Source organism: Alligator sinensis, unplaced genomic scaffold (genome assembly GCF_000455745.1).
Source record: "Alligator sinensis unplaced genomic scaffold, ASM45574v1 scaffold284_1, whole genome shotgun sequence".
Classification (NCBI taxonomy): Eukaryota; Metazoa; Chordata; order Crocodylia; family Alligatoridae; genus Alligator; species Alligator sinensis.
The window spans coordinates 1,180,762-1,199,927 of record NW_005842105.1 but is presented as its reverse complement, the minus strand read 5'-3'; the positions used below and the strand labels follow the sequence as shown (position 1 = coordinate 1,199,927).

General features: G+C 42.7%; 1 protein-coding gene across 1 annotated transcript in view; it reads left to right on the top strand.

Moving 5' to 3' along the window:
* CNST (consortin, connexin sorting protein) overlaps positions 1–19,166 on the top strand; it is a 115,398-nt gene that overhangs the window by 66,197 nt on the left and 30,035 nt on the right. Inside the window, 5 exon segments of the mRNA XM_025205140.1 lie at positions 7,379–7,465; positions 8,035–8,149; positions 12,111–12,132; positions 12,319–12,415; positions 18,367–19,166. The exon segment at positions 18,367–19,166 is cut by the window's right edge and continues 27 nt beyond it. Of these exon segments, the coding sequence (XP_025060925.1) occupies positions 7,379–7,465; positions 8,035–8,149; positions 12,111–12,132; positions 12,319–12,415; positions 18,367–19,166 (1,121 nt within the window).

The window sequence follows — 19,166 nt, the reverse complement described above, 5'->3', positions numbered from 1 at the left end:
TTTTAAAGTCAAGATATACAATGTCAATCTCTTCCCCCTTGTCCAGGTGATAAGTCACCTGCTCATAAAAGGAAATGGGCTTGGTCAGGCAAGACCTACCCGCAACAAACCCATGCTGGGTATCCCTCAGGATATTGCCTTCAGCTAGTCTGTTAAGGATGGCCTCTTTGATAATCTTTTCCAAAACCTTCCCCAGGATAGAGGTCAGGCTGATGGGCCTGTAGTTAGTCAGATCTACTTTCCTCCCTTTCTTGAAGATAGGCACGACATTGGACCTCTTCCAATCATCGGGCACTTCACCAGAGCGCCAGGAGTTCTCAAAGATCTGTGCCAGGGGCTGAGCTATGATGCTCGCCAGCTCCCTGAGTACCCTTGGGTGTAACCCATCAGGGCCGGCTGACTTGAAAGTATCCAGCCTGTCAAGGTGTTCCTTCACGAGGTCAGCTTCGATGGAGGGCGAGGAATCTCCCTCACCTGGGCCTCCCTGACCCATAGTGGGTAGGGCTATCCCATGGGACTGGTGAAAAACTGACACAAAGTACCCATTTAGCAAGTTCGCTTTTTCCTGGGAATCAGTTGTCAGTTGCCCCATCTGGTTTAGCAGGGGTCCAATGTTGCCCTTGCTTTTCCTCTGGCTCCCCACATATCTAAAAAAGGACTTTTTATTGTCCTTGATATTTGTAGCTAGCTTGAGTTCCATCACAGCCTTGGCTTTCCTGATTTGCTCTCTGCAGGTCCAGACCAGAGCAGAGTATTCCTCCTTGGTGGTGGTTCCAGTCCTCCGTCCTTTGTAGGTCTTCCTTTTAAGACGTAGGAGGTCCGCCAGTTCCCTGGAGAGCCAAGGGGGCTGCTGTGACCTTTTGCTGCCTTTCCTCCGAGATGGGATGGACTTTGCTTGCGCATCTAGGATTGCTCCCTTGAGGAGCAACCACTCGTCCTGAACTCCCCTCACCATTGGGTTGTGGCCTTTTAGGGCCTCTCTGACAAGCCTCCTTAGCTTGTCAAAGTCAGCTTTCCTGAAGTCGAGGACTTCTGTATTACTGACTGACTTGCCAGCTCTGCAGCAGATGGTGAAGGTGATCAACTTATGGTCACTGTCACCCAGCTTCCCTTCGATCATTAGGCCGCTGATTAGGTCATCCCCAGTTGCCAGTACGAGGTCAAGGAGCGCTTTACCTCTTGTCGGCCCATAGACTTCTTGCGTCAGATAGAGGTCATCCACACATGAGAGAGAGCTTTGCGACCACTCGGATTTGGCTGAGCGCTCCTTCCATGAGATGTCTGGGTAGTTAAAGTCTCCCATGACAACCATACACTGGGATCGTGCGGCCTCAGCCAATTCCCTGGTGAACTCCTCATCAAGGTCTTGACTCTGGGTAGGGGGTCTGTAGTAGACCCCCACCATAGTATTCCCTGTGCTGTGTTCCCCACGGATTTTAACCCAGAGGGTCTCAAGTCGTCCATCATGGGTGCCAGTGTCGGCTTGCAGGGACGAGTAGCTTTTCTTGACATAGAGAGCTACACCCCCACCCCTTTTGTCCACTCAGTCCCTCCTGTACAGGGTATAGCTGTCTATACCCATGGTCCAGTCATGGGTGGAGTCCCACCAGGTCTCCGTTATCCCAATGACATCATAGCTATTTGCATTTAGCAGGAGAACAAGTTCCTCCTGTATATTCCCCAGGCTCCTGGCATTTGTGTATAGGCACGCAAGTGTCCCCTTAGGGGCCCTTGCCCTGCCTACATTTTGTTCCAGGGCTGGGGCTGGGGTGGGATCCCTTATATGCCTTGGCCTGCTGGCTTTGCAAGGGCCGCTCAGTGGGCCAGCAGTGGCGTAAGTGCCCCCATCCCCCGGCGGGCTTAGTTTAAAGCCTGGTGGAGCAGGTCAGCCAGTCTGGCTGAGAAGAGCCTCCTCTCCAACGGAGAGAGGTGGAGGCCGTCCCTTCCCAGCAGCTAGCTGCCTCTCTCTCCAAAGAGCAGACTGTGGTCATGGAAGCGAAAGCCTTCCCGATGACACCAGCGCCGCAGTCTTTGGTTGACTACCTGGATCCTCCTCTCCCTCCTCATCCCATAGCCCGAGACTGGGAGGATCAAAGGAAACACCACATATGCCCCCACACCCTTTAGCCCCGCACCCAAATCCCCGTAGCGCCTCATGACCCGGCTGGGAGCACTCCGAGCCATGTCATTGGTGCCCACATGGATGAGGAGCATGGGATAGTGGTCAGTGGGCTGGAGGAGTTTAGGGATCTTCTCCGCAATGTCTCAGATGTGGGCTTCCGGGAAGCAGCAAACTTCCCGGGCTAAGGGGTTGGGGCGGCAGATTACCTCCTCAGTCCCCATCAGGATGGAGTCTCCCACAACAAACACTTTGCGTTTGGTCTTAGGGAGAGCGGGGGCAGTAGCTACAGGGTCATCTGTGTTGCCTGCGGAAGCTGGCAACTCAGCAGGCTCTGCTGGGGCTGCAAGAGGTTTGTACCTGTTGCAAAGCTCCAGCGGGGCAGGGGCCTTGGTGCGGCGAGACTTGGGGCCCCTCGCCACTTTGGTCCAAGCCCTGGGCTGGACAGTAAGGGAGGTCCCCGAGTCCTCCCTTGTCCTGGAGGGAGACCGTGGTCTACCCTCTGCCTCCCGGGGGAGAAGGGCCTGGCAGTAGGAGTCTATCTCCTGCTCACAGTCCCTGATGGCGCACAGTCTCTGGACTGTGGCCTGGAGCTCCTCCAGCTGGCGCACCAGAGACCCCAGTAGGGAGCAGACCCCACAAGGGGAAATGGGCATGCTGATGGGGCCCAGAGCCTGAAAAAGCAACAGGCAGCCCCCGCAGCTGAGAGCCAGGGGCTCCATCTGCGTGGAGCCTGGAACCATAGTCTCCATCTGCTTGGAGCTCAGAACCACGGGCTCCGTCTGGGTGGCCGTCTCTGAGGTGCCAGATGGGGGGGCCGCAGGCCCTGAGGGTAATTTGAAACTGCTGTAAAGTCATCATGTAAAAGAGAATGGGTACCACCAGAGGGACTGAATTTCTTCCCATCTCAAAAAGGAATATTATCTAAAAAGAAAGTATAGAAAGTGGAACAAAAATTAGAGGCACAAAAGTATTTTTTTAATAGATGAGGTTAAAAGAGTAGAGACATTTAGGTGGAAACTCCATTAAGATACAATACATAAAATGATAAACAGTATAGGGAAAGTCCCATGTAGGCTTATAGTCACCATGTTTCATACTGGAAGAATGTTTTAATTGTAAGGTATGTTGTTTTGGGTTTTTTTTCGAGTAAATGTATGGAGCTCAATTACATAAGACACTGAGGAGAAGAACTCATTGGGTGCATCTACACAAGACATTTACTGCAGAGCTGCCTAATTAGCTCCACAGTAAACATCTCAGTGTCTATACATGCGACTCTATTAGGCTGCAGTAAACTAATAAACTCCGCTGAAATAAATACAAGTACTATCCTTCTGCAGAGTTTTTTTTAATGCACAACAATGCACGTATAGATGCTGACAGGCCTGGCTGGGGCATGAGGGTACTTCAGTACAGAAGCTGCTTGCCGGCTAGCCCGATACTTGAGCACCCTCATGCCCTAGCCAGCCCTTCCATAGCATGTTGAGCTGGGTTGGATCAGCCTCGGACTGGCAAGCTGACACCTCAGGCCCTCTGCCAGCCAGGGCTGCTCTGACCTGGTGCAACATGCTGCAGTCCCAGGCAGATGTTCAAATGCAGTGCCTGGGAGCACTAAACTGGTGCGATATGTGCTGGAATTTATTGCTGTGAATGAATTGCACATTTAGATGTGCCCAGTGTGACTTAGAACAGGATTAAGCACTTAAATTATTTCAAAATATAAATATTTATTATAGTTAGTATAAGAGATACCAGTTTTTATACTTGTGCTTGCTGTTAGTTTGTTGAGATTGGGAGAGAATGCATCTGGTGATATATTAATGCATTATTATTCCTAATAGAAATTCTGATCCTTCCTCTGAAAAATATTACAGGTATATTGATAATCACTGGAGATAAGATATCAGATTAAATAAACCAGTGGGCATGATCTATTAAGCCTATTGCTATAGTCCATAGTCTCTTCCTTAATGACAGATTTATAAAGGGCAAGGAATATTAATTCCATAGCATTCATAGATGTTTGGGTCGAAAGGGACCTTAGCAGATCATTGAGTCCAACCCCCTGCCGAAAGAGCGCTGGTGTCAGACGACCCCAGTCAGGTACATATCTAGCCTCCTCTTAAAGACCCCCAAGGTAGGGGAGAGCACCACCTCCCTTGGAAGCCCATTTCATATTCTGGCAACCCTTACCATAAGTTCTTCCTGATGTCTAACCTAAATCTACTCTCCATCAGTTTGTGGCAGTTGTTCCTAGTTACTCCAAGGGGTGCCTTGGTAAAAAGAGCATCTCTTATTCTTTGCTGCTGCCCCCCCAATGAATTTGTAGGCAGCCACAAGATCACATCTTAGCCTTCTCTTGTGGAGGCTGAAGAGATCCAGGGCCCTCAATCTCTCCTCATAGGGCTTTGCCTGCAGGCCCCTAACCATATGAGTGGCCCTCCTCTGAACCCTCTCAAAGTTGTCCACATCCTTCTTGAAGTGTGGCACCCAAAACTGGATGCAGTACTCCAATCACGGCCTGACCAGTGCTGCATAGAGGGGAAAGTATCACCTCCCTGGACCTGTTTGTCATGCACCTGCTAATGTACGATAAAGTGTAGTTAGCTTTACTGATTGCTGCATCACGTTGACAAATCATGTTCATCTTGGTGTCAGCAATGACTCCCAAGATCCTTTTCCACTGCTGTGCTAATGAAAAGGTCAACCCCCCAGCCTGTAAGTGTGCTGGTGATTCCTTCTCCCTAGGTGCAGCACCTTGCACTTGTCCTTGTTGAACTGCATCCTATTCTGTTCTGCTTACTTTTCCCTGTCCTGATTCACCTGGATTCATTCCCTACCCTCTAGTGTGTTAACTTTACCTTATAATTTGGTATCATCTGTGAATATGGACAGAGTGCTTTCCACACCCTCATCCAAGTCACTGATGAAGACATTGAACAGCATAGGTCCAAGAGCCAAGCCCTATGGGACTCCACTACCAATATTTTTTACAGGTCGATACCGACCCATCTACCACCACTCTCTGGATGCGACCCCTAAGCCTATTGACCATATATTCTACGTCGCAGCCACTCAGTTTATCTGTGAGAATAGGATGAGATACCATATCGAAGGCTTTCTTAAAATCTAAGTAGATGACATCTACCTTGATTCCTGCATCTAAACATTTTGTGACCTGGTCATAAAAAAAAAACAAGGTTAGTCGGGCAGGATCTACCTGCTATGAATCCGTGCTGGTTGCCCTTTAGTATTGTTTTCCCTGCTGGACTCTCGCAAATGTGATCCTTAATAAGGTTTTCCTGAGTATAGAGGTGAGACTAGCCAGTCTATAGTCACCCAGATTCTCCGTCCTCCCCTTCTTGAAAATAGGGACCACATTAGCCCTTTTCCAGTCCTCTGGGACCTGACCTGAGCACCAAGAGTGCTCAAACAGCTGTGCCAGTAGCTCTGCTATGACACTGGCCAATTCCTTCAGCACCCTTGGATGAAGATCATCCAGGCCTGCTGACTTAAACCCATCCAGCCCCTTCAAGTGTCCTGTCGCTAAGTTGGTGCTAACAGTTGGTGGGCTGGTTTCCCTTTTGTGCCTGCCTATGATCCAGTTGGGAGATTTGTCCTGATCCATGTTCAGTAATAATTGTGTTTGTTTACAGGTCATGCTATATGTAATAACAAGTACTATTTGTGTCTTTGTAGTGATTACTCTAGCATGTTGATTCGTATGAATAATGTTTTGTCTCTATATTTACTGAGAAACTGATTCACCTGCTTTAATTTCCAATATGTTGCAGGATGTCTAAACACTTGGCTAAAAGTGCCTTAAAATAGCATATCTAAATTTACTATTTTGGTAGTGCTTTACAGGACAAGAATTAGTAGAAGATGCACAGCTTTTAGCATGTACTTGCAAATACATTGATGGTCCTATGGAGCAGGAAAAAAAGAACATTACAGGGAGAAAGATAAAAATAATCAAATAAATATTTCACAGAAAATTAGGAAAAAAGTTAATGCAGTTTTCCCAAACACCTTCTTAAAGATGTTTGAAAACTTATGAAACTCCTTTTTAAGTTGAAGTAATATAATTTTAATGTCATTGGCTCTGACCACTCTTATGAAAACGAGAGTCAAATTTTGCCAACACTTATGGTTGCTCAGGAAACCACATTGTATTTCTAGATAAATATAAATTAATATAGCTGTTGTTGCTTTTGTTCTCATTTCCCTTTCTTTCCCTTCTCTTCTTTTCCCTCCCAAGAGATAGACCATGTGGTAAAGTTTTACTTTTGGCTTTTTTCACCACTGCAGCGGTACAGATAGTAAATTAGAAACAACTCCTGCCCTGAGAAGAAAATCAAAATGTTTGAAAGTTACACACTTGTGTTTTGTTAAAAAATATGAACAAACAAACCTTTAAGCTGCTTTAAGAGTGAAGGGGGAGCTGCCACTGAAGAGTATGCATCCAGTGTTTGGCTGTAACTGTTACATTTACAGAGCTTGTAGCAATATAAATTAGCTAAATAACGGACTTTGACCTTGAATGAAACTAAGAGCTGTTTTGCTGTACAGAATCATCATCGGTAAAAGTTATATTGCAACAGTTTATATTGGTATCCTTTGGTGTTGATGCAATTGGTATATCTGTCTATCCCCATATACAGTTTTTGGTGAAGATGTGTTATTCAGGAAAGGGTTCATTGTCTCCAGTGCTCTTGTATTATTATTTTTAAAACTGTTGTAGTGTGCTTAGGGCTTACTGGGGTAAATTCAGCCTCATCTAAAGAGTTTAAAATTTAGGCAGGAAAAAAAAAGAACCTAAATATCTCTTGATGGTTCTTTCTTAGTGTAATAGCTCTCATCTTACATGTTTTGGTGAAGGTGATGGGTTTTTAATAAGCAGAAATAAGTAGAAATAGATTGTGTACATATCCTTGGCAACCCAGAACTAATTAAATACATTATCCTCAGTGTATCTGGGAAGAAGTAACCATGTAATAAAGGTTAATGTGGTAGATTCTCTTAGGAACTTTTTCCAGCTCTATTATTTTTATTTCGTTTATTCAGTATATTTTCCTTCATAATACAGAAATCAAGGTGCTAATCATTTAAATGCTCACATCCATTTTGGTATTTGCATATCAAGTTTCAACCATGTAATTATAGATTTAATCCTTTGAATATAGTGTCAATTATAACTAAATCTCAACATGTCCATCTCTGTCGATGTTAATTTCTCTTTAACCTTGCATTCAGATGAGAAGGCAATGAAATTCATTCAGCTTGAAAGACTATATCATGAACAGCTACTTGCAAATCTTTCTTTTATACAGGAGCAATGGGGTAAGTACAGTCTGTTCTGCAACCAGGGAAAGAAATTACCATTTGTGCAAAGCTTTCATGTCTCCAACCTAAATAACAGAACAAACATTTCCAGCCAAGCCTGTGGTAACAAAAGTAGTTTTTTTACCAGGGCCTTTTAGACCACATCATGAGAAAATTCTTCTTTCCTCAAATTTTTCTCTTGCCTTCTTTGTGAAGAAAAGGCTCATTTGGGGGATTGTTCTTTATTTACCCAGGTTAGTTTTCATACTTTGAATGATCTATGATGGTTAGGTTTTGTATTTACTTTGGATGCCTTTAAGGCATTAGTCCATATAGTCTTTGGCAAGTCCAGAGTAATTTGTTTCTCAAACTGAAAACAGTAAAACTTGCCTCGTTATAATGATATCCTTTTAATTAATGTGTGCTTCAAGATCGTAGGGCATTCATAGAATAGATTATTTTATTAATAAAAACAAAATTAGACTTGATCATGTTTTTCCATGTTAGTCTGTTTAGCTCCCATTGTTTGTCTAAAAAACTGGAAATTTGGTAACACTTTGAATAAAAATATTTGTGGTTTAATTTAGAAATGAAGTGGAAAACAGCTGTGCCTAGGACAGTTACAACGCTGAGGAATTCAGCTAAAGGACTTAGCAATGAAGAGTTAGAAAAGCTTGCTAAACTTTGTACATCACATCAAGAGTAAGTATAGTACTCGTATAGTTGCTTCTTACTTTTAAGTTTGAAATTGCCCACCCCATGCCCACCTCCCTCCCCCGCCTCAAAAAAAAAATTGTATCCGGCTGACACAAATGGATCAAAATGAGTTCACAATTGGACCATAACAGCTGCAACACAACATCCGTACACACACTCAATTGTTCTCCAAACTAGATACCATCTGGAGTGCTGGCGTGGCCAGGCTGGATTCCACTTGCACAGTGCTTCCGCTGCCTGTGAATTGAGTACAACTCTGAATGAGCATAACTTGGGGTGAGCCACATATGGTTTTTGTTGTTGCAACACTAGATCTAGTATCAAACTTTGACCTTTCATAAGCACTTAAAAAAAACAGCTCCTGAAGTTAAAACACCCAATAACCTTCTGGATAAATTACCTGGCTCAAGTGGAGTGCTTACACTCGCACACTCTAAATATCCTCACTTGCCATCTGCTCCTCAGTTGCAGAATACTGTGTGCCAGTCTGGCGTTGTTCACCACACATACATACATACGTACACATACATTCTACTATGTGCATTGTATTAGCAGTGTTCCTCCATCTTATCTCCACTGCTGTGGTTATCAGTGTTAAGCACCTTTTCATCTCCACATTTGCTACTCCACCTTTACATCTCCTAATTTGCTACTATACACACAGCTTTTCAACTCACTTGCAGTTCATTTATTGCTGAGACTACCCTGGGGTCCAACATGTTGTACCAAGGTAGCATGCTGACAAGTGGAACAGTTTACAACCATGAGAAACAAGCTCCTTGTTGCCAGTCTAGAATTCACCTTCTCAATTTGACCTTCTCCGTCGTCAGTGAGTACTGCTGAATGAGTTCCAAACTGACCAACAGAAGCCACTTTTTATGGATGGGCCTGACATTACAACTCACATTGCTGCTGCAGACGATGAAGAACATTTGTTGACAAGTGCCCTACTGAAACTTGACAGCAATTTGATGTGATTGAACGCCACCAAGGAAGCAGCTGTTACTTGCCTTGTAAAGACACACATTTGCTAGAGAGATTAAAACCCAGTATCTGTAAAGAGAAGGGAAACAGCAGTCACACCATAAATAAGTTAGAAATTAAATGAATCATGCATTACAAATATAATTTAAATAAATGGTCCACCATCACTAAATATCATCCTCAAAAATCTTACGGTGTACCTCTTGCATTTTGACCTGAAGATAAATATATTTGAGCTGTGTTAAACTGGGGGCTACCCTTTTCTAATGAGAGTATTTCCTTTCTTTGATGCTCAAGAGTTGCAGCTCAGACACCTCTACAGATCTCAACTGTGGTATCTCATTATATGTCAAAGAGGTGCTCTTAGCTTGATTCAAGGCCATTACAGTGCTGGTACTGACTAGTAAAACTCTATAAAGCTTCACTCTAGAAGCCAAAGTCAGGTACTGTAGATCATGAAGAGCTAGTATAATGTGACTGAAACGCAGAATATTTTGCTTCATTCTGCTCAAGCGTAAGGCAGACTAGTGATGCAAATGCAAAAGCTACTTTTGCTTGTATTGATCAAGCAGGAACATGGAGCCTCCTGCTTCTTTCTGCTCTCATTCACATCATTGAAGGCATAATTCACTATGCAGAAATTTTCACGGGTTAAGATGCATAAAAAGGAAAAACACAGCTTGACTATTAAAGGCCAGCTTGAGTTTGTATGACTGACAGGAGAAACATTTTGTTGCTCATAGCCTGAGTTCCCTTGATACAGATCCAATGAGAAGCATAAACCTGAAACCCAGCTAATGCAACAGAGGCAACTACAGCCTCATGACTGTAGTGACAGCTTGCTTACTACTCCAGGATTTGAAGATAGTGACACTTCTCTCTCCAAATTCCCCTTTAAATATATCTTATTGCATGCAAAATTAAACCCATATTTTCTAGCTATAACATAGGCTTAGAATGCTCGGCTTGTTCTAACTAATTTTTCTCCTTGAAATTTCTTCCACATGTCCTCGCTTTACTTCTTCTAATTATGTAATTTGACCAAAATTAGGATTGACATAGAGTTGACATTACCTCTTACAATCCTGTGGTGTTGTTTTTGATCTCAAAATTCTTTAGCTGTTGAAAGATTCTTTCCTTCGATAATTGTTCCATAGTTTTCTAGGGATTGAAGCTGGTGACAATGATCTAAAGCATTTTTTTCCTTTGTTTTTCCTTTTTCATAGTTTCATAGTTTCATAGTTTCAGGGTCGGAAGGGACCTAATAGATCTTCTAGCCCGCCCCCCCGCCAGGGCGGGAGAACAACCCAAAAAAAAAAAAACACAAACAAAACCACTCACCCTAAAAACAAAAACGGGACTCAAATGAGTCCAGCCAGGTAAGTATCCAGCCTCTTCTTAAAGATCCCCAGGGTAGGGGCCAGCACCACCTCCCTTGGAAGTTGGTTCCAGCTCCTAGCCGCCCTAACTGTGAAGTAGTTTTTTCGGATGTCCAATCTGTACCTCCTCTCCATCAACTTGTGCCCATTACTCCTTGTTATGCCAGCAGGGGCTAGGGGAAACAGCGTCTCCCCCAAACCCTTCTGGTTCCCCCTAGTGAGTTTATAGACGGTCACCAGGTCCCCCCTCAGCCTTCTCTTGTGGAGGCTGAATAGGTTCAAGTCCCGCAGTCTCTCACTGTAGGGTCTGCCCTGTTGTCCCCGGATCATGTGGGTGGCCCTCCTCTGGACCCTCTCCATGTTGTCCACATCCCTCCTGAAATGGGGCGCACAGAACTGGACACAATACTCCAGCTGCGGCCTGACCAGCGTCGCATAGAGGGGGAGGATCACCTCCCTGGCTCTACTCGAGATGCACCTGTGGATGCACAACAAGGTCCGGTTAGCCCTGCCAACCATGACCTCGCATTGTCGGCCCATGTTCATCTTGGAGTCAATAATGACACCAAGATCCCTTTCCACCTCCGTGCTCTCAAGTAGGGAGCTCCCCATCGTATAAGTGTGCTGCTGGTTCCTACTACCCAAGTGCAGCACCCTGCACTTGTCCGTATTGAAACGCATCCTGTTCCTGTCTGCCCACCCCTGTAACCTATCCAGATCCTTCTGCAATCTCTCTCTCCCTGCTAGCGTGCTCACCTCCCCCCAAATTTTGGTGTCATCAAATTCAGTATTTTTGAATACTCAAGCTATTTGTTTTTCAATTGAAAGCATAAATGTGTGACTATTTTCTAAAAATAATTTATTATATGTTCCTCGTGGCCCATACCAGACACTTTTTTTTTTTTTTTTAAGAATAGCTCGTTTCTACTTTTCATGCAAAAAATATGCAAAGGCATACTGTGAAGTTAGATGTAAAGTAATTTTTTAAGTGAAGCAAATACCCTTAAGGACTGTCCACCTGCAGTTTCCCTCTACCAGATTTTACATTTTTTAAATCAGTTAATAAAATTCTGGTTCCATTATTTTTGTGTAAAAGGGCTCAAACAGAAAACATTGATTATGCACAATAAGGTGCTGTGCCAGGTCTGGGTCTCACTGAATTCAGTGGGACTTGTATATGAGTGAGATCTACAAAAATCTGTGCCAAAATAAATATCCAGGGAGGATTAATATGTATATGTATGTATATACATATAGTTATAGTACCTATTATTTTTAATGGTAGTCAGTAATACATTTTCAGATAAAAGTATGATTTTAAAGTTCATTTTAACTGACTTCTCAATTAGGTGCAGTAAACTCTGTGATAATTGGCCTTTTAGTGATGGTAGCATATGATACAACTATGTACTTTAAACTATGTTAGTGCTCAGATAAAGTTTCTATGTTGGAAATGTTCCATGCTAATATTAGAGCACACGAAAGGTATTATATGGTTTCAGCAATAGTTTTGGTGCGATTTGTTGTAAAGAACATGGCTACTAAGAGTGGTTAATTTATTCTTATTTTCTTTATTGCTGCAGGCCACTTGCCTCCACACACAAGGTAAGAAATTATATTTACCTTAATATTGCTATTGCAATTAAAGAATATCTTAATAGAAATTGTTAGTTTACTTGGATATACTTCTCGTAGAGCAATTGGGAAAATGGGTGCAGCGTGGACTTCTCAAATAATTGCAGAATTAGAGTTTAAGTCCATAGCTGCAGGAATTGTTGTTCTGTTTTTCAGCTAATAACAGCAGAAAAGTCTGAGGGAGGCAGTTGTTTTGTCCAGCTAATGGAATCAGAAGATTTACAGGAAAGAGGTGCTGCTGCTTGCGATTCAGGTGTGTTTGCTGCATACATATATGTTTTTTACTCCTGATAGTATTGTGCAGCTGTTGTGTTAGGAGCTGCAGTATTTGGATTGGATTCTAACAGACGCAAAAGAATAAGAATTAATTTTTGCAAATGCTGTCATTTTTCATAATAGATTAATATTCACAGAGTATTTCTATCTAACATACAGTTGTAATAGTCTTCATATTAACTAACATACTTCATACTTACTCTCTTCACCCACCATAAGTTACTTTTAAATGGGTTATATAAGGTAAAAATGTATTTGTAGTATACAACACTTCATATTAGCATCAGCCTTTCAGGAAAATTCCAGATCCACTCATATATAAAATATCAGGCTAACAGAAAGTCTTATTATACATATTCTAAGTTGTAGCCATTACATGTAGTTAATTATTTAAATGATCCATTTCTTTTTATGATGTATAATGTACGAATTCAGAGCAAAGCTGCATTTTCCATCCCAGTGTAGAATAATAAAGTAATCCTCCTTTTGGAATCTTGAAGGAAAATGACTCGGCATATTCATTTAGGTTGCTAACCAGTAACCTGTATCCTCTTAACTTCTCCTTTCTGGAGAATACCACTGCTGTGTTTGAACACCTCCGAGAAAATGGTATTATACGGGAACAGAGTCGGGGAGAGTTTGTAGCTGATTTAGCCCCAACATATTTTTGTCCGTTGTGCATGAAAATTTTTTATTCCTTTCCAAGGGAGATGGTGACAGTTAAAAATGGTCTAAACGTATATCTTTTTCTCTTTCCAGTGGTAATTGGAATCACCAAGCAGATAGCAGAAGTAGGGGGTGCAGGCACTAGGAGGTAGTAGTGACATGGAACCATTGATTTTCCACACACAAAAATTCTTCTTTCCTCCTTTCATTCAGCCCCTTCCACTACTACCACCACCAAACAGACAGTTATCTTTTTTTCTCAATACTGTTTCTACCACCACCTGGGGCATTGAAGGTTATTCACAAAGATGGAGTAGAAACCAACTGTTAGGCTTTTGCCATGCATCTTGCAATCTTTGGTGTATTTCTTAAAGCCCCAGCTTCTGGAGTCAGGCCATTACTTGAGAATCTGTTTCCATTTTAAAAAGTAAGTTTCTAGTCCTAGTTGTTACAAACAGAAGCTTGAAAGCAAAGTATGTAAGCATAAAGGGTTCAGAAATCAAAGAGCAAAAGAACACCCTGGCATCTATTTTTCTTAGTCTGTCTGGGAAAAACTGTTGGTTAGCTTCATCTGATTGCCTTCTAGAGGAATGCGACTGACAGTAACGGGAGGGAAGGGAAAAGAAAGAGAGAGTGAGCGAGCAAGCTCTGGGTGGCTTGAAAATGGCCGTAGAGTAAATGACATTTAGCTGCCTGTAATGGGGGTGTGCATACATAAAATCTTAGTCACATATTGCTGGTAACATTTTATACTCCAGTGGCAACATTAAAAAAAAAACCATGGGTGGCCAACCTGTAGTATGTGTGCCCCAAGTAGCGTGGGCATCCTCTGTGTATGGCATGTGGCAGAAAAGGGATAAAACAGGTGGCACAGTGGCAGATAGGGCAGGAAGCAGAAAGAACAGTACATGTGGCAGGGAGCACGGGGGAGCAACCAGAAGAACAGCATAACAGACAGGGAACACAGCAGAAACCAGTGGGCAGAGGAAAGGGATTGTAGTGGTACTCTTTAAGGGTGCAGGGCTAATTTGTGGCACACCTTCCAAAAAAAAAAGTTGGTCCCCACTGATCTAAAATGTGTCAATTGGCTCGGTCATTGAAGGTTCAACACACAGGGGAATGAGATTTGTACCTCTGATGATAGTTGGTCCCAAGGAGAATTTATCCTTATCTGCCCCTAGGGATTTTGCTTAGGAAAAGCAGATTAATACTCCAGCCACAGTGAGACTACTGAGGATGTGATGAATTGGCTTTAACTCCACTACTTAACAAAGGTTGTGAGTGGTATGCTGCTTCGCCCCCTCCCACTAATAGATTTTTTGATGCCAGGACTCATGTTCATCTTAGAGTCCACTAGGACTCCAAGATCCCTTTCCACTTCCATGCCACCCAGCAGGTCATTCCCTAGGCTGTAGGTGTGCTGGACATTTTTCCTCCCTAGGTGCAGCACTTTGCATTTCTCCTTGTTGAACTGCATTCTGTTGTTTTCTGCCCACTTGTCTAACCTGTCCAGGTCTGCTTGCAGCTGTTCCCTCCCCCCCGGCGTATCCACTTCTCCCCATAGCTTTGTGTCATCTGCAAACTTGGACAGAGTACATTTCACTCCCTCGTCCAAGTCGCTGATGAAGACATTAAAGAGTATCAGTCCCAGGACCGAGCCCTGCGGGACCCCACTGCCCACACCCTTCCAGGTCAAAACCGACCCATCCACCACGACTCTCTGGGTGCGACCCTCTAGCCAATTCGCCACCCACCGGACTGTGTAGTCATCCAAGTCACAGCCTCTTAACTTGTTCGCCAGTATGGGGTGGGATACCGTATCGAAGGCCTTCCTGAAGTCTAAGTATACGACATCCACCCCTCCTCCTGTGTCCAGGCGTTTCGTAACCTGGTCATAAAAAGAGACTAGATTGGTCAGGCATGATCTGCCTGCCATGAACCCGTGCTGGTTTCCCCTCAGCATAACTTGTCCTGCCGGGCTCTCGCAAATGTGAGCCTTGTTAATTTTTTCAAAGACTTTGCCAAGGATGGAGGTGGGACTGACTGGCCTATAGTTGCCCGGGTCCTCCTTCCTCCCCTTCTTGAAAATGGGGACCACATTGGCCCTTTTCCAGTCCTCCGGGACTTGGCTCGTGCGCCACGAGTGTTCAAATATTCCTGCCAGTGGCTCTGCAATGATGTCGGCCTTTTGTTAAGGCTCTCTTTAAATAAATGTCTACCTTGAGGTGCAAGAGAAACAATTCAACTCCCAGATTCCTGAACCTAGTAAAGGTCTGGTCCTAGGTGAAAAAAATTGTTTGCAAAACCTCAGCTGGCAGAATGTCACAAGGCACCACTTTAGCAAACTACCTTGAACAAACAACAATGAACAAGATAATACTGTGACTTCCCATGAGCCACTAGAGTAATAAATATTCTCAAGGTAGCTTATAGTTTACAAAAGACCTGATGTCTTGAACAAGGTCAGAATGCAGAGAATGAAATGGGTAAGGCATATCGTGAGAACCAATGAGGCATGTAAGGCCGATTTAAACAAATTGTAATTTTGGATGCTTTGGGTTTTTTATAGAATCATAGAAAATGAGGGTTGGAAGGGACCTCAGGAGGTCATCTAGTCCAACCCCTGCTCAAAGCAAGACCAGCCCCAACTAGATCATTTCAGCCAATCATCCCAGTTTTGGCACGCAATGTGAAAAACGATAAGTAGGCCCCATTGTTAGAGAGCAGGTCTTCAGCACCTCTGAAAAATAATCCCCTTTAGGATTTACTGAGTTGTGCACTCAACATTGAGCCTCTTGTTGCTTTTGAAATCCCATATTTATTCAGATATCAAGACGACCCCGAATATGACCCCTCAATAATTAGATTCTCTATATAGAAAATTTATAAATTTGTTATGATTTTCCAAGTATAGAATATAATTATGGGAGGTTTGCCTGTAATTTGTCCTGCTCCCACTGCTATAGCAGGGAAAATAAATCTGGTGGGGTCGAATCTGCCCTCATGCTCAGTGTTGGCAGCATTTAATCAGTTTCATAGTTGGTTTCCATTACTGAGCACATGCTGCGTTTGGCAGCAGTTCAATGATAGACACTCTATTTAATGAGGTTTCCTTGTATATGAATGTAAGCTGGGGGGCTTTTTTCCCTATGGGGGAAAAAACCTTGTCTGCATTTGGGTAAATGTGGTATTCATGGCAAGCACTAGACACTAAAAGTCCCCTGTCTCTGGTACACTTGCCACAAAGAACAGTATGAGCCTCCCAAATAGACATGCCTGTGGCCGCATCTACACATGTGACAGACTGTAGTTGTTACTGTACAGTCATTTAGGACTTGCTTATGCATAAATGGCATTACTGCTTGGTACTGTTGCTGCACATTTTTCCCCAGTGCTACTGCACAGTAGCAATGAGCTCATTACTACTGCTCAGTGATGTCACCGCACAGTTAGTACCTCGCAGCGCTACTGCACGATAGCAACAAGCTATTGCACAGTAGCTTGTTGCTACTGCACTGTAGTATGTCATGTAGATGCACCCCCTTCCTTACAACCGTAACCTCAAAGTGCAATCTCTTAGGTAATTTAATTTCTGTATCCAGTTAATCTTTGGCGTTGCTCTCCAGATTGTCAGCAAACATGCCTATTGTAATGTGGATGTATCTGCTGGAAAAAATAGACAGATGGTTACAACATCCTGCTACTAACAGTCTGGGCTGTATTTGAACTGGTGACCTGTGCATGGAGGGCTTAGTATCCCATTACAAATTCCCTGACCTATGCAGTCTTTTGTGCTTAATTTTCAAAACCATTCCTATCTCATACCCATTTCTTCTTAATTATCCCTTTTGGGTTACCTTCTCTGCTTCCCTTTCATCTATTAACATTGTTCTGATTTTTCTTCATCTTGAAGTAGATTGTGTGGTTTTGCATATGATTTCTAATCTTACCGTCTATTTTTAGCTTGTATTTCATTAACTCCTAAAATAGTAGGATGTTCAGCAGTTGTTAACACAATCTTTTCTTGTTTTAAGACGTATAAACATGACTGTTTCTCATAATTTTTAGAAATAGACAAAGGAGGCAGTGTTTGGATCCTGTTTAGATTTAGGCTCGGATTCAGATCTCAACTCTAACTAAAGCACAATCTTAGCGCTCTGATAATTTAGATTGAATGCTGCAGAATTTTTTACTTTCTCTTGGGAGTTCTTTTACATAGACCTTGTTTTGGCATTTGAATCCCAGATACTCTCTTCCATCTCTCTCAAACCGGGGGATGATGTTTGGATCTGAGGTTCCACTTAAGGCCAATCTCTGATCATATTTTTGACATTGAAAACATGCTATATCTTAAATTCCTACTCTGTTAGAAACGTATCATTAGTAAATTGCTTGCCTATAAAAGAAAACAAACCTTACTACTATTTCCTCACCAAAGTTGCTTACAGATTTGGATCTTCTTGAACTCACATTATTTGTGTAAAAGTGTTTTTCTACTTCTCTCTAACATAAAGATTAGAAGAGTTGAAATACATTTTAGAAAGCTCTCCGTTGGTATCTTGGATTGAAAAAAAAAAAGAGTAGAAAAATTTGCTAAATTCAAAGTGGATTTGTTTTTATATAAAAATCATACTGGTCATCAATAAGGTTAAACAATTCTAAACATCAAACTGCACAGGAATCAAAAAAGCAACATTTTTGTGCTGTAAATGTTGTTACCTGTAATCAAATATTTTATTTAATATTTAATGAATAAGTTAAATATTCAAGGAAAAGAGATTTATGAAAGTACTGTAATATCTGTCTTTTTAAACTAGGGTAAAATGCACCTAGATATTACAGTGATGAGGGTGGATTATATGCAATAAACTATCTCCTAGTTACCCCCTTCTAGTGGCATCAGAAAACAATTTTCTTCTGTAATTCTGATACTGTATCTCTTCCCCTCCCCCCAGGCTACATTTAGTTCTGTGTATGAAATATGTTTGAGAAGGAAATTAGACCCTTGTTGAGTAAAACAGTTAAATATATGCTTTACTTTAACCCAGTCCCTTTTTAGCAAATAATTTAAGCATGTGCTTAACTTAGAAGTGTGTGTTTAATTTATGATGCTTTATTCTAACTGGAGTAGAACCACCTATATCAGAATTCATTTTATAGTAGTAGTGTACAATGCTATCAAGTCTCAGTATACCTTTTTCCCACTGTGCTGATGTGTTAAATCATTTTAAAATACTGGAAGTGTCTTCCTATTGCATTTAGGTACTGAAACTTGGCCTGGCACTGGACCAAAGAAAGAAAATCACCAGAGAGAGAGAGAGATGAGTGAGAGCTCCGTGTATGAAAGCAAAACTGATAGGCTTACAGAGGCAGTGAGTCTTCCGGTAGCTGCAGGGGAGAACCACATGGAGGAGCAGCACTGCAGTGCTGATTCAACACTGGAGCCCCACACCCAGCCCACAGGGACAGTGGGCAGGCCTTGTTCTGACTGTTTATCATCTGGGGATGCCGTTAAAGATAACAACAGTTTGCAGCAGAGAGAAACACAGCTCTCTAAGGATGTGGCAAAAATAGAAGACACAGCTGAGGAGCCTGGAGTAGAACACTCTGGTGAGCCAATGGTAGACACCTTCGTTTTAACAGATGCTGATTACATGCCTCCTGATTTGATTTCTAAAGATGAAAATATACAAGCTGACAGACATTTACTCAGGTCAAAAAGCTGTGCTGGCACTACAGAAACTGCCAGTGGCCAGCTAGGAAATAGTGGATTAAACCAGCAGCAGAGACAGCCTGGAGATGATGGTGGAAAATCCCCACAGGATAGAACTGCATCAAACATTTGTGAAAACACGTGCTATGGAAGTAATAAAGTACCTGAACATACAAGTACTGCACATCCAAAAGTATGCAAAGAAAGGCAAGAAACAGCAGAGCAGGAGGAGGGGCAGGAAAAGGTAAATAATGAAGAATCAGAGGATTTCTTTGTCAGATATTTACGGAGTAGCATAAAAGACACTGAAGAATCGCTTGCAAACTTAGAAAATCAAGAGGACTTGGAA